The sequence below is a fragment of the Octopus bimaculoides genome, chromosome 2, assembly GCF_046866305.1.
Source record: "Octopus bimaculoides isolate indiv1 chromosome 2, ASM4686630v1, whole genome shotgun sequence".
Classification (NCBI taxonomy): domain Eukaryota; kingdom Metazoa; phylum Mollusca; class Cephalopoda; order Octopoda; family Octopodidae; genus Octopus; species Octopus bimaculoides.
The window spans coordinates 3,799,058-3,813,878 of NC_142929.1; the positions used below are offsets into that span (position 1 = coordinate 3,799,058).

At 38.8% G+C, this 14,821-nt stretch overlaps 1 protein-coding gene across 1 annotated transcript in view; it reads right to left on the reverse strand.

Annotated features, from left to right (window-relative positions):
• Positions 1–14,821, reverse strand: part of LOC106884236 (cell division cycle protein 27 homolog) — a 50,141-nt gene that overhangs the window by 24,568 nt on the left and 10,752 nt on the right. Inside the window, exons 5-10 of the mRNA XM_089340366.1 lie at positions 13,759–13,856; positions 9,791–9,996; positions 8,476–8,648; positions 3,218–3,344; positions 1,415–1,533; positions 741–807 (exon numbers count right to left, since the gene is read on the reverse strand). Of these exons, the coding sequence (XP_089196492.1) occupies positions 741–807; positions 1,415–1,533; positions 3,218–3,344; positions 8,476–8,648; positions 9,791–9,996; positions 13,759–13,856 (790 nt within the window). The remainder of the gene's footprint in view (positions 1–740; positions 808–1,414; positions 1,534–3,217; positions 3,345–8,475; positions 8,649–9,790; positions 9,997–13,758; positions 13,857–14,821) is intronic.

Genomic DNA, 14,821 nt, shown 5'->3' on the forward strand with positions numbered 1-14,821 from the left:
AGGTGTTAGGAGAGCCATGCAACCGAAGAACCCATGCCAAATCAGACTAGGGGAATCTGGTGCAGCTCCTCCTGGCCTTGCTACCTTCTGTCAAACCATCCAACTTATACAGTTCTATATTTAACAGATGAAGAATTATCTACATTATTTACATTTGACGGATATTTGTCCTCATCTTGTTTGTTAACACAACATTTCGGCTGATATACCCGCCACCCTTTATCAGGGAAATTTGGGGAAATTTTGAACCTGGGTTCTCATTCCTAAGGTATTTTATAATGTTGTTATTATCATATTATTATCCACTACACCATATTCCCACAAAGCATATGGCATAGTGGTTAAGAGCGCAGGCTACTAACCTCAAGATTCCGAGTTCCAACTCTAGGCAGCAGCGGTGGTGATGATGATAATGATGATGATAATATCTAAAAATACCTTAGGAATGAGAACCCATGTTCGAAATTTCCCCAAGACACCTGATGAAGGCTGGAAGGTATATCAGCCGAAACGTTGTGTTAACAACAATCACGATGAGGACAAAATATCCGTCAAATGTAAATAATTTACATCCAACTCCTGCCACCATGGAAAATGGATATCAAATGATAATTGTGATGATGATGATGATGAAAATATGTAAACATTGCAAATTCTTCCAAAGATTATATAAAATGATAAAAGTAAAGCACATGCAATTAAATAAAACCAAAGACAATGAAGAAAGAAAGAATAATTACTTTAACAGAGCTGGAATTCCCAAATAATCTTTGACTGCGACGAACATTTGTTACATTAGTCTGCAACCTGGAAGCAAACGAAATTATTTGGTCATAAAAATTCAGAAATTAGTAAATGAATTTTGTGAGTAAACAGTATATATTACACTTTACTAGTTTCGAATATACTGAATATAATGGGAGCATTCTTTAGATTTTAGAGGATAGGAAACAATGGATAGGAAACAATTTACCTTCGTAACACCATTTCAGATTTAAAGAAAAATTATAATTTAGTCTCAGTTGCACCTCATGGATTACCATATTTATTTCTTTATTGCCTACAGGGGGCTAAACATACAGGAGACAAAGGGATTACGTTGATTACATCGACCCTACTATGCAACTGGTACTTAATTTATTGACCCCCCCCCAAAAGGATGAAAGCCAAAGTCAACCTCAGCAGAACTTGAACCCAGAATGTAGCAGCAGACGAAATACTGTTAAGCACTTTGCTCTGCATGCTAACAATCCCGCAGGGGTCAAAATAATGTAAATACATAAAACATTACATTTGATGGAGTAATCTGAATGTTAAATAATTGATATTTTCCAAGAACAATCCAATGCCAGTTATAAAGATTTTCTTTTTTTAATTTACAACACAGATAAAAGGAGACATTATTGAAACTTACCCTGACTGTTGATTAGAAGTAGCCAGTTCTCGCGTGTTGGTGTTGCCTGATTGACTAAAAACTGTCGGCTTTGGTATGGAGGGATGAAGGTTTTGGTTTTGACTTCTACGTGTAACAGGCTACAAATTAAGTTCACAAAATAAATAGACATTAAAAAATATCAAAAAAGATATACAAAACAATGGCAATATCATCAAATTCTAAAATTCAACACAAGTAAGTTTTGTTTTCACCTTTCCAAAAATATTTTACACCAATTTTATCAAGAAAGTTTGCTAATTAACCGTTAATAAAGTTTTCTTTTCTTTTGCTATCAGAGAAGCAGAAAGAATAGCATCAGGAATACTTTAAATCTTTTGCAGTATTGTTTTAAACATTAACGCCTATTTGAACATTGGGACATTTCCTGAAGACATTCCTTCATTTGGAGAGATTTAAAAGAATATATTTCAATGGTTTCTTTAATCTCTGCTAGGCTTGTCATAAATAACAAAGCGTTCATTCAAAATTACAAAGTGGGAGTGAAGAGAGAGAGAGAGATGGCAGCCAATAACAGATAAAAAATAGACAGAATCTTACAGAAGATTTATTAAATTCTATTTCTTGTTGCAACCACATGGGTCTCTCAACAGATTTTTAAGACTCAACACTTAGTAATGCTTCAATTTTATCAAAATTCCATATAATCTTATAACACAATATCTCATTCCTACTAACAACAGAACTACAATGTCTGTCATCAACTGAATATACAATAGAGAAACAATTCTTAACCCTTTCATGACCAGTCTGCCTGAAACCGGTTCTGGCTCTGTAGTACAAATGTCTTGTTAAAATAAGTTTTAAATTAAAATCTTCCACCAAACCTTAGTCACAATTTATGTTCCTAACACTAGCTTAATGATAACTAAATTATTTTACTAAATTCTTTGCTATATTTAAAGTAATTGAAAGAAACACAGAGCATCTCAAAATAAATGCAGTAACGAAAGGGTTAAAAATGTGTGTGTGTGTGTGTGTATACATATGCTCTGAATATCACCTTCTAAAAGCAGTGATGTTGCAGTCATTTCCTTTGTCAACAAATCATCTGCTGTTTTGTACCTTTCAAGAGATCCCTTACTTGGAAAACATGTAAGGGTTAGCAACAGGAAAGGCATCCAACTGTAAAACAGTCCCTCACTAATACATTTGTTTAAACCAGCGGTCCTCACCTGTGGAACCCCTTGGTTTCTATTTTATTCAGTTGGACCCCTCATAGCCATCTGAGACTTTAAAAAATTTTATATTTTTAAAATTTAATTATTAGAAATTGTATTAAAAATTTGTTAAAATATTTTGTGTGTTGTAAATGTTATATTCAATTTATTGTACAACCAGTGTCCATATGACCACAAGGGTCAAATGGACACTGGTTGAGAAGCACTGGTTTCTAACCCATGATGGCATGAAAAATAAAAGTGAAAGCAAATAAACAAATACAGCTCAAATTTCAAGACCTGGCAAAAGGATTTTAGCTTTTTGTGTCTCAAAGACACAGAGACTGTTTTGCATCAATGTTTCTCCCTCTGCTCAAATGAGTGGAATGATTTTAGGATGTTAGTCATCTGCATAACCGATTGATGAAATTCGCCCCTCCCCCCTCTGCAAAGCATATTGGCAGAGAGCAATTGGACTTTATACAATAGAGGAACTCAATAGAAAATGATGGTGAAACTAGATCGCCTACAATCATGTTCCCAATTTACATTATGGAAAAGAAGAAAAATTCAAGGACAAACAAGTAAAAAAAAGAATTTCCACCTTTTGACCCCGGGGTGCACGGGGTTGATCAGAAACTAAATTCTCTGAAAGACCAACAGGAGTAACTTGAGTAATATAGGGCACACTCTCTTGAGGACTTGGTACTTCTAATGGAAACACTCCAAAACTGTAGAAAGTAAAATTGAAATCTAAATTTTCAAACAAGTTTATCATTTATCACAATTAGAAACAAAATTACTAATTATCATCTATCATTGCCATCGTCAGTTTATGTCAAACATGGCAGCAAATTTAAACCTTGAAATTTTTGTGATCAATTTATTGAATATTCCTCTTGTTTCATTCTCATTCCTAAGCTGCTTTTTCACTCGCACATCTCTTTGTGTTATTCTTCCTCAATAAACATCTTTAATACAGTTCTATATTTAATGAGGAATTACGTACATTATTTACATTTGACAGATATTTGTCCTCATCTTGTTTGCTGCTAACACAACGTTTCAGCTGATATACTCTCCAGCCTTCATCAGGTGTCTTGGGGAAATTTCAAACCCTGGTTCTCATTCCTAAGGTATATGCCCACCGGCATATGGCATAGTGCTTAAGAGCACGGGCTACTAACCCCAAGATTCTGAGTTCGATTCCAGGCAGTAACCTGAATGATAATAATAAATAATATCGTAAAATACCTTAGGAATGAGAACCCAGGTTTGAAATTTCCCCAAGACACCTGATGAAGGCTGGAGGGTATATCAGCCGAAACGTTGTGTTAACAACAAACAAGATGAGGACAAATATCCGTCAAATGTAAATAATGTAAATAAAGTTTAAACATCTTTATTAAAAAATTATTCCCTCTTTAGTAATTTTCCTCTTTATTACAAGCCTTGCACACAATTTTTTTTTGTGGGGGGAGTGGGAAGCTTTATTATTATTAACAGGATAGGAAAATGGTAGAAATGGTAAAGCACTGGACTATATGCTTGGTATGGAGAAGCTATGGGGAGAGGATCAGTGAGAGGTGAGAAGTGTCTTAAGGAAGTGGAGGTGGGTCCAAGAAAGGAAGATGAAAAGGTGCTGAGGTAACAGTAGTAGAGAAGCCAGAAAGGGAGGTAAGTAGGTTGGAGACATGTAGAAGAAGGCATTGAAATAAAAGAGGAGCAGGGTGAAAGCAGAAGTGGATTGCAGCAGAGGCATCTTAGCCACCGTCCTAGGTCTGTTTTAATGTGCTCCCTGCCATACTTGCTCAACAGTGTAGGCTTTTCTTCAGCAGTACAACTTAGTCTCAAAGCATATTGAGATCAATCCCCCACCAGTTCATTCTATGGATTTCTTCATCTTCGACAGACACCATCCACTCCTAACACTCCACACTTCTTCATGCAACTGTTAAAATCCTTGTGCATCACATGTCCAAACCAATGCAATCTTCTCTCTTGATACACAGCTGTCCTCTTTCACATCATGCTCACCATTTCTTTCCAGTCTTCACAAATCTCAGAGAAGACTTTTATGGACATTCTATACTAGTAATGTGCTGGAGCCTCACACAAATCCGTGCTGGTGCCACATTAGAAACACCCAGTACACTTTGTAGTGGTTAGTGTTAGGAAGAGCATCCAGGCATAGAAACCATGCCAAAACAGATAATTAGAGCCTGGTGCAACTCTCTAACTTACCAGGTCCCATCAAACTGTCCAACCCATGCCAGCATGGAAAGCAAACATTAGATGATGATGTGACCTATTTCCAAACCTAGAATCATTACTATTTTCTAAAAGACAAATTGGCAAAATCCCAACTTATAAAATTATTGGGTAAAACATATCAAAGTTATCTAGTTTTTTTTTTTTTTTTCAAGGTCATGAACCTAACAGAATTCAATATTCACAAGTTTCCCACAAATTAACAATAGATGACTCTACCCTAGTGACATCAAGATACTATTCCAAACCATTTTTTTTCTTGCCAGATTAGTAACATTCTGAGTCATTTTTAAAGTCTGATCAAAAAGTATCAGGGATGTTGCTATGGTAACAGAGCTAAAATAAAACAAAATGGAGCCACTTGGCACAGCTTGACCTTGAACTGTCGTGCATGCACGCTGAGTCTTGCACTCGCTTTCCTTGTTTATAGAAGTGCGTAGATGTAGAAAATCTACTTCAAAAAGATCAGGTTTCAACTGCACAGGATCTCTTTGAGGAAGAAAACATTTTGAAGATGGTCATATCAGATGACAAATCGAGGGGGGGGGGGGGGCAGGGTTAGGACCCCAAAACCAAGGCTCAGTCTTGGCAGTGGAACACCCATGATTTCAAGATGGTCAATGAAACTCAAGAGAATGCGACAAAACAGCATCATGCTCCCCCCAAAAGGGAGTTCCATCAATGGAAATGATGCTGGATACAGTATATACCTTCAGAAGGGGACTACTTCAAAGGAGATTCAATGCCAGGTTGATGTGTGTTCAGGTTTTCTTTTTTTTTTTTTTTTTTTGTGCGGGTGGCACATGAAATGCACCATTTCGAGCGTGGCCGTTGCCAGTACCGCCTGACTGGCCTTCATGCGGGTGACACGTAAAAGCACCCACTACACTCTCTGAGTGGTTGGCGCTAGGAAGGGCATCCAGCTGTAGAAACTCTGCCAAATCAGATTGGAGCCTGGTGTAGCCATCTGGTTTCACCAGTCCTCAGTCAAATCGTCCAACCCATGCTAGCATGGAAAGCGGATGTTAAACGACGAAGAAGAAGAAGAAGAAGTTCTGGTACTTTCTTTTATCAGACCTCATATCTGCTGAGCTTTCAGTACTATACAAATATTCACAACAAATGCTCACATTGCATATAATTATTCTCGTTCTCTTACAGTTACTAAAATCTTCAGTTATTCTAGTCAGTCTTGAGGGCAACACACTAGAGCCCACGGGCTAAAACCAGCCTCATTTCATTCAGCAAGCCAGTTTTACTGAAAATATGACATTGTATACAAAAACTGTTATCTTTTTAACCCTTTAGCATTTAAACTGAACATATCCAGCAAAAGTATTCTTCCAGTTTTTATGTTGAAACTAGCCAGATCCAGCCTCTCACACTTTACCCTCCATCATCATCACCGTTTAACATCCGTTTTCAATGCTGGCATGGGTTGGACGGTTCGACTGGGATCTGGGAAGCCAGGAGGCTGCACCAGGCCCCAATCTGATATGGCAGTGTTTCTACAGCTGGATGCCCTTCCTAACGCCAACCACTCTGAGAGTGTAGTGTGTGCTTTTTACATGCCACCGGCACAGGGGCCAGAGGAGCTGGCATTGACCACAATCAGATGGTGCTTTTTATGTGCCACCAGCATGAAAGACAGTCAAGGCAGCACTGGCATCGGCCATGTTTGGATGGTGCTTTTTACGTGCCATCGGCACAGGGGATACAATGTTAAATATACAGTCACTTCACTGAAATCTCAAAGCTGCAAGATAATGCAGAATAAATTGAAAACAATGTGAATAAATATGCATTACTTTGGATAGAATAATCTGAATGCTAAAGGGTTAAGCAGTAAATTTTTTCACCTTTCTAAATGAATGGAGCTGCAGAGACAAATAGCATCTTATATACTGTTGCAATACAATTTACATGAAAAATCAATTCTATGGAGGGAGTGACAAAAAAATGTTTACTGGCAAATCATAAATCCCTTCAGGAAGGTGACCCTGCTTGATCAGAAGAAAAGGTGTAGGTTGAAACTCCTTACAATGTACCAGGTGTAAGCCATGGACAAATGAGAGGTGCAGCAATATCAGAGGAGGGTTAACAGGGAAAATAGTTTTTGTGTGTGGAAGATGCACAGGTACAATTAACACTAAAAATGTACAGAAAATAAATTCCATCAAAAGCCAGGGGAGAAAACTAGAAGTAGTTGATAGCTTTCATTACCTAGGTGACCAAGTCAGTAGCTGGGGGGGGGGGGGCAGTGAGAGTGTAGCTGCTAGAATAAGAATAGGCTGGGCAAAGTTCAGGGAGCTCCTACCTCTTCTGGTAACAAAGGGCCTCTCCCTCAGAGTGTATGATGTCTGTGTGCAAATAGCCATGCTACACAGCAGTGAAACATGGGCTGTGACTGCTAAGGAGATGTGTAGGTTTGTAAGCAATGAAGCTAGTATGCTTCACTGGATGTGTAATGTTAGTGTTGGGCCTCACAGAAGCAATGACAAGTGACCGAGACCTTTGGTGATATGTTGTGCATGAAAAGACCTGTCAAGCCAAATGATATTGTAGTTGTGGCCAATGCCAGTGTCCTGTCACTGGCATATAAAAATCACCCCTCAAACGTTGGGTGATATGCTGTGCTTGAGAAGACTTGTCAAACCAAGTGAAATCGTAGCCGATGCCAATGCTAGTTGACTGGCACCTGTGCCAGTGTCACATAAAAAGCACCCACTAAACTCTTGGAGTGGTTGGCATTAGGAAGGGGTCCAGCCATAGAAATCATGCCAAATCAGAGTGGAACCTAGTGTAACTCCCCAGCTCAACATTTTTCAGTTAAACCTTGCAACCCATGCCAGCATGGAAAGCAGACATTAAATGATGATGATAGCCCATTGAAGAGAGGAGATAAACAGGTTAGAAACCACAACATCCCACCTCTGTTCAGCTTAACTCTTTACTGCATGTTATGTCACAGATGGCCTACACTATGGATCTAAATCTTAGAAATTATCTTAATAGAAAAGAACCTCTACATTAGTAGTTCTCAACCATTTTTTGTACCTATGAACCTCCTTGGTTCTTATTTTATTCTACTGGAGCCCCATAGACATTCAGTGTCTATTATTAGGAATTGTATAAAAAAAATTGTTAAAATATTTTGTGTATCGTAAAAGAATAACTAATTTATTGCTCATAAATTTTAACAGCAAGATCTTCTGTGAACCCCCAAGGGCCATGTGGTCTGTGATTGAGGACCACTGCTCAACATGCTCATTCAAACTGCTAGAAATATCACCAAATATCCCTCACATATCACCCAAGTGTCTTAAAAAAGAAAGAATACACTTGTCAATGTATAAAATACACTGTGTCTGGAAAATAAAAGCCAGAAGATCAGAGGTGAAACAACTCTGATGTTAAGACTCCCACATCGGATTTAACCAAGAACTAAACAAATTAGAGTTGAACATTTTTTTTTAGAAAGCAATATTGTACCTACTCTCTTGTTTCTACATCAAATAATTATCAAATAAAAGAATGGCTCTTCCTAAACTTTACTAAAACACTCATATTAGGAATTTGGATTCTTCTTACCTTGGAGTTAAAGGACTGAGGGAAGAAAAATTAAGACGGTTGCCACTACTGAGGTACTGTCCGCGACTGGCACGCAAAGATTGAATTCCTTGGTGAAAGGAACTATCTGTACTGCTAGGTGGGCTCAAGGCATCTGGCGTCATTAGTTTGTCTGCTGGCAAGGGAGACTCGAACTAGAAAACAAAAACCATTTTAATGATGTAATGTATACAAATCACACACGAAAACATAAAAAGGCAAACATGAGATAATCAAGTGGTCAGAAAGCAATCTTATAAGCCGTTCCTTTTTAATTGTACTTCAAAGGTGACAATTTATACAACAGCAAAAAGCTGGCTTCTTAACCACATGGTTCAGGGTTCATCACTACTACACCTTCAGGTCAACCAAAACCTTGTGAATGGATTTAGCAGACAAAAACTGAAAGAAGTCTGTCATATATATGTATATATATATATAACTGTGTGTGCATGTCTTTGTGTCAGTTTGTTCCTACCACTTGACAATTGGTGTTGGTGTGTTTACGTCCCTGTAACTTAGCAGTTCAGCAAAAGACACTGATACAATAAGCATCTGGTTTTAAAAAATAAATTAGTACTACGGTCAATTCGTTTGATTAAAAACTCTTCAAAGTGCTTACCCCAGCATGGCCACAGTCTAATGACTGAAACAAGTAAAAGATAAAAGATGCTGGTTTTGTTGAAATGTTTTTATATTTTTTACTGTCCTAGTGAAGAATTCTGGGAAATATGCTGCAGGTTAAATAACACAACAACATCAAAAACAAAAAAGAAGTGAAGAAATGTTGAACCAAGTGAAATCGTAGTCGTGGCCTGACTGGCACCCATACCAGTGGCACATAAAAAGCACTATTTGAGCATGGCTAATGCCAGTGCCACCTGACTGGCACCTGTGCTGGTGACACATAAGCACCATTTGAGCATGGCTAATGCCAGTGCCACCTGACTGGCACCTGTGCTGGTGACACAGATAAGCACCATTTGAGCATGGCCAATGCAAGTGCCGCATGACTGGCATGTAAAAAGCACCATTTGAGCAAAGTCAATGCCAGTGCTGCCTGACTGGCCCTCGTGCCAGTGGAACATAAAAAGCACCCACTACATTCTCAGAGTGGTTGGCATTAGGAAGGGCATCCAGCTGTAGAAACCTGTAGATCAGATTGGAGCCTGGTGCAGCCTCCTGGCTTGTCAGTTCCCAGTCAAACTGTCCAACCCATACCAGCATGGAAAGCAGACGTTAAACGATGATGGTGATGTGTAGAATGGTGTTAAACTGCAAAATAATCTGAACTTACCTTACAAATTCCTGCAGGTGTACAGTCTGACACTGGAGTAATGCTGTCCTGAGAACTAGGGATTATGTGAGGAGACTGGTGTAATTGCATCAATTTTAATTTTCCATCTGGAGGTTGGTAAAAAGGATTGGTGCTGTGGATAGGTGTAGACTGAGGAAAGGGGACTTTGGGTGGCTGGAAGATCTTTGTAACATCAACTTTTTCACCTGATAAAAATAATTTCAACATGCCATTAAAAATGAAAATTTATGCTTTTCATATAAAATCTAAAGCTGAAACTTTAAGAGAGTTTGTGCCTCCCCTCTGTTGTTCTCCATCATTAAACACCTTACTTATCTGCTATTACTATCAATGCTGTCACATATCTGCCGTAACCCATCCCTGAGCCTCTCCTATATTTGACTTCATCATTTGCCTCACTCACCTCTACCCTAACAAACCACACAATCCAAACCTCTGTATCACCCCACTTCTTCTCACCACCCCCAATCTCCCTCGAGGGTATGTCCCAACTCATCTTCACCACCATCATCTCTTACTATTGCTCTTTTTATCCACCCTCCTTTCTTTTTCAACCGAAGCCTTCGTGTAACTACTCTACAGCAGAACACCCACTCCTGTCCCTCCAGACCTTTAATCTCTCATCAACTGGCACAAAGCCACCACCACCACCACCTTCACTACTACTCCCTCCTCTCAGCTGAGAGGGTTTCCGTCTTGCAGGTTACTTAGTGACCCTGTCAGTACCACTAGTGCCATGTAAAAAGCACCCAGTACACTGTGAAGTGGTTGCTGTTAGGAAGGACATCCAGCCATTAAAGCCAGGTCAAAACAGACGAGTGGAGCCTGCTGTGGCCTCCAGCCTTACTAGCTTCTGTCAGACCATCCAACCCATGCCAGCATGGAAAACAGGAGTTAAATGATGATTATGATGATATCTACATCATCATCGTCGTCGTTTAACGTCCGCTTTCTATGCTGGCATGGGTTGGATGGTTTGCTGGCAAGCCAGAAGGCTGCACCAGGCTCCAATCCGATCTGGATGCTTTTCCTAACGCCAATGGATGCCCTTCCTAACGCAGGATAAAAATAAAACAACAAACTATTAAGATTTTCTGTTTAGCTGGCATCATCGCTGCTTAAGAGGCTCTAGTGAAAACAATAGCTATGGTTAAAACTGAGAAATGGAAATTCAAAATACAGTTGCTAAAGGAGGCAAAAATATTTTTCTTTCACTATATAAAGGATAAACCATAAGAAATGTAATGATGTAAGATAATCCAACATGAATAATGAGTGTGGGACAACTACATTGACTAAAGAAGAATGAAGCAAATGTGACATTGTGGATTTGCAATGTTGACTTATATAAAAAGGCTGAGCACAAAGAAAGCCATTGATTGATGTGTGCAAGTAAAATGGTTGACCTGCTTTGAACATCATCTTACATCCACTTTCCATTCTATGTTTCCAGTGTTAAGACTTGCTGTAGTTTTTGAAGTTGCATCAATATCTGCCCATACATGACACCAGCACATGCAGGAAATAAAAAAACATGGAGTTATTCTTCAAAATAAAATCCCTGGTGGACATTGTAGAAAGAATGTTTTTTAAGTCCTACTAAAAGTGAGAGAAAAGGCTTTCCAAAGACAAAGGAAAGGTATGGTACAACGGCTACAGTTTCAACAATTATGTTAAGGCAAGCCCACAAAAGGGGATAGGAAAGTCTGGAAGATCAACGCCATAGATATTGGGTACCAAAGTGGATTTAAACACAAAAAAAATGGTGGTGCAAGTGAATTTATCCTAGAGTACAATGTGGTACAGAAATTCTCACTTTTGTCCTTGCATACACTTATAGGTGTCCTCAACACTTACTTATAAAACTGTAGTTCTCATCATCAGGTCGAACTTATTTGTTGTTATGTATAAAATTCTCTTTTGTGCTGATGCCACATAAAAAGCAGCCAGTACATTCTGGAAAGTGGTTGGTGTTAGGAAGGGCACCCAGTTGTAGAAATCATGCCAAAACAGACACCTGTGCTGGTGGCATAAAAGGGACCAATCGAGTGTGGTCGATGCCAGTGCCACCTGACTGGCTCCTGTGCCAGTGGCACATAAAATTGTCATGCCAAAACAGACAATTAGAGTGTGGTGCAGCTTTCCATCTGGCCAGCTCCTGTCGAACCACCCAACCCAGCACGGAAAACAGACATTAAATGATGTCGTCCATCAATTTCCCCATCAATAGGGTTCATGAGGTCAGCAGGACAACAATGTGTGTGCATAGAGAGCTGGTTGATGAAAAGTTTTGCTGAATGGCTGACTGTTCATAGGAGTTTATCACTAATGATTGTTTGCTTCACTCTTACACAATATCATACAAAATCTCACACATCAAATTCTTCACTGTCATCCGATCTCTTTGAACAATATCACAAGTTCAAGGACCATTCTTACTTTTCTGATGTTGTCTTCTCAATAAGTGCAGTAGCAATATTTAAAATGAACAAAAATCAACACTCGTCATCATCATCATTTAACATGTTTCCCATGCTTGGACAGTTTGACAGAAGCTGGTAAACTGGAGGGCTACACCCCACTCAAGTCGGCTATTTTGGCATGGTTTCTATGGCCGGATGCCCTTCCCGGTGCCAACCACTCTACAAAGTGTACTGGGTCCTTTTCATGTGGTATCAGCATGGGTGCTTATATTTTTGAAGCCATAGTTTGGTCAATCACATAGAAACTGTGATAACAGACAAGTGTCACAGTAACAACAATCAGAAAAGGGATGTTGTTCATCATTGTCATCATCATCATCTAACGTCCGTTGTCCATGCTGGCATGGGTCAGACAGTTTGACCAGGGCTGGCCAGCTGGAAGGCTGCACCAGACTCCTGTCTCACTTGGCATGGTTTTCTATGGCTGGATGCCCTTCCTTAATGCCAACCACTCTGAGAGTGAGACAAATCACAATTAAAAAAGGTGAACTAATCACATGGCTGAAAGGAAATTTGCTGCTGATTGCATACAAAGACAAGAGACAAGTTATTTTTCTAGCCAAGTAAAATGACGACGATAATGACAAATATTGGACAAGAGCTCGTTAAATATTGGTATTTCATTTGTTTTTTTTTTTAGTCATTTAACAGACTACGGCCATACTGGTAGAATTTTTAGTCAAACAAATCAACCCCAGTGTTTTAAGTGTTGTACTTATTCAATTGGTGTCTTTTTCCAAACCACTAAGCTACAGGGATGTAAACATACAAACCACGGTTGCCAAGTGGAGGACGAAGACAAACACAAAGAGACACACACACATATATATGACAGGCGTTTCAGTTTCCATCTACCAAATCCACTCACAAGGCTTTGATCAGCCCAAGTCTATAGCAGAAGACACTTGTCCAAAGTGCCACACACTGGGACTGAACCAGGAACAACCATGTGGTTGGGAAGTAAACTTCTTAAAACACAGCCATGTTTGCACCTAAAATTTTAATAATTTAATATATTTTACTTAATTTACCAGTAATTAAGTAGTTTTGAGACAAAAATTCCAGAGTATAGATTTATGTAAAAACCTTTTATTAGTTTATGTCCCAAATTCCACTTTTGTAAATATAGAAAAAAAAAATTGAAGCTTTTTAACAAAAGCAGTCTAAATTCATAATTTTGTTAGAATTTAATTAATATATTAAACAGTCTGAAATACAGTAACGGAAATGTTGCATTGCAATGAACTTAATGAGAACTCTGACCCCAAGATTGAAAAAAGCTAAAAAAATTTTAACTACCAGATTACACCTTGATAAAAAAAAAAACAATCTACATATTTAGTCAACAATAACAGCCTTTCATACAAACATGTGAGGTATTTTGCTTTTGCTCAATAATTTGGCTGAGTCTCACAAGGATTAGTAACCATACAAGATAAAAAAAAAAAAAAAAGAGCTGCTTACCTAGACTGCAGAGTTTAGCAAATGAAGACCATAATAAAGGGTTTAGTTTTAAACTTTTTTGATAACATTCTGAAGCATGTGAAAACCGCTCAGTTTTACTGAAATTGAGAACAAGAAATATGGGATTAGAGAAAATGCAGCTAAAAGATATGCCACATGCCAAGCAGTTAAATCTTAAAAATTGAGTCAATAAAAAACAGAAGTTAAAATTTGTAGCAGCAACAGAAACCAATATAAAAAAAAAAAGGTTCGAAACATGTAAACAGCTTACTATTAAGACAATCCAATGTTGCCTAATTGGCTTCCATGCCAGTGGTGTGTAAAAAGCACCATTTGAGGGTGACTGAAGCCAATGCCACCTGACTGGCACCCATGCCAGTGGCATAAAAAGCACCATTCAACCATGGGCAATGCCAGCGCCGCCTGACTGGCTCCTGTGCCGGTGGCATGTAAAAAGCACCATTCAAGTGCAGCCTAACTGGCACCTGTGCTGGTGGCATAAAAGGGACCAATCGAGTGTGGTCAATGCCAGTGCCACTTGACTAGCTCCTGTGCCAGTGGCACATAAAAAGCACCTGCTACACTCACGGAGTGGTCGGCATTAGGAAGGGCATCCAGCTGTAGAAACCATGCCAGATCAGATTGGAGTCTGGTGCATCTTCCTGGCTTGCAAGTCATCAGTCAAACCATCCAACCCATGCCAGCATGGAAAGCAGATATTAAATGATGATGATACTAAACTACTGATCACATAATCAAGAGTTTAACAATTGTGTAATGCGTTTGGACAAAGCAAATCACTGAGCTTTCTTGTGCAATAGACTGACAAAAACAAAAAAATTCATTCTTAATTTCACTGCTGAGCAGTTAGTAGCAAGAAAGGACATTAGCATTTACATGGAGATAACATCCTTATCTTTAAATAACTGCAACATCAAATCTGAACTGGTTTGTTAACCTAAGTAGAGTTACATGTTTTATATAGGAAAACAAGAGTAGATATTCTTTTTTACTCTAGGCACAAGGCCTGAAATTTTGGGGGAGGGAGCCAGTCAATTAGATC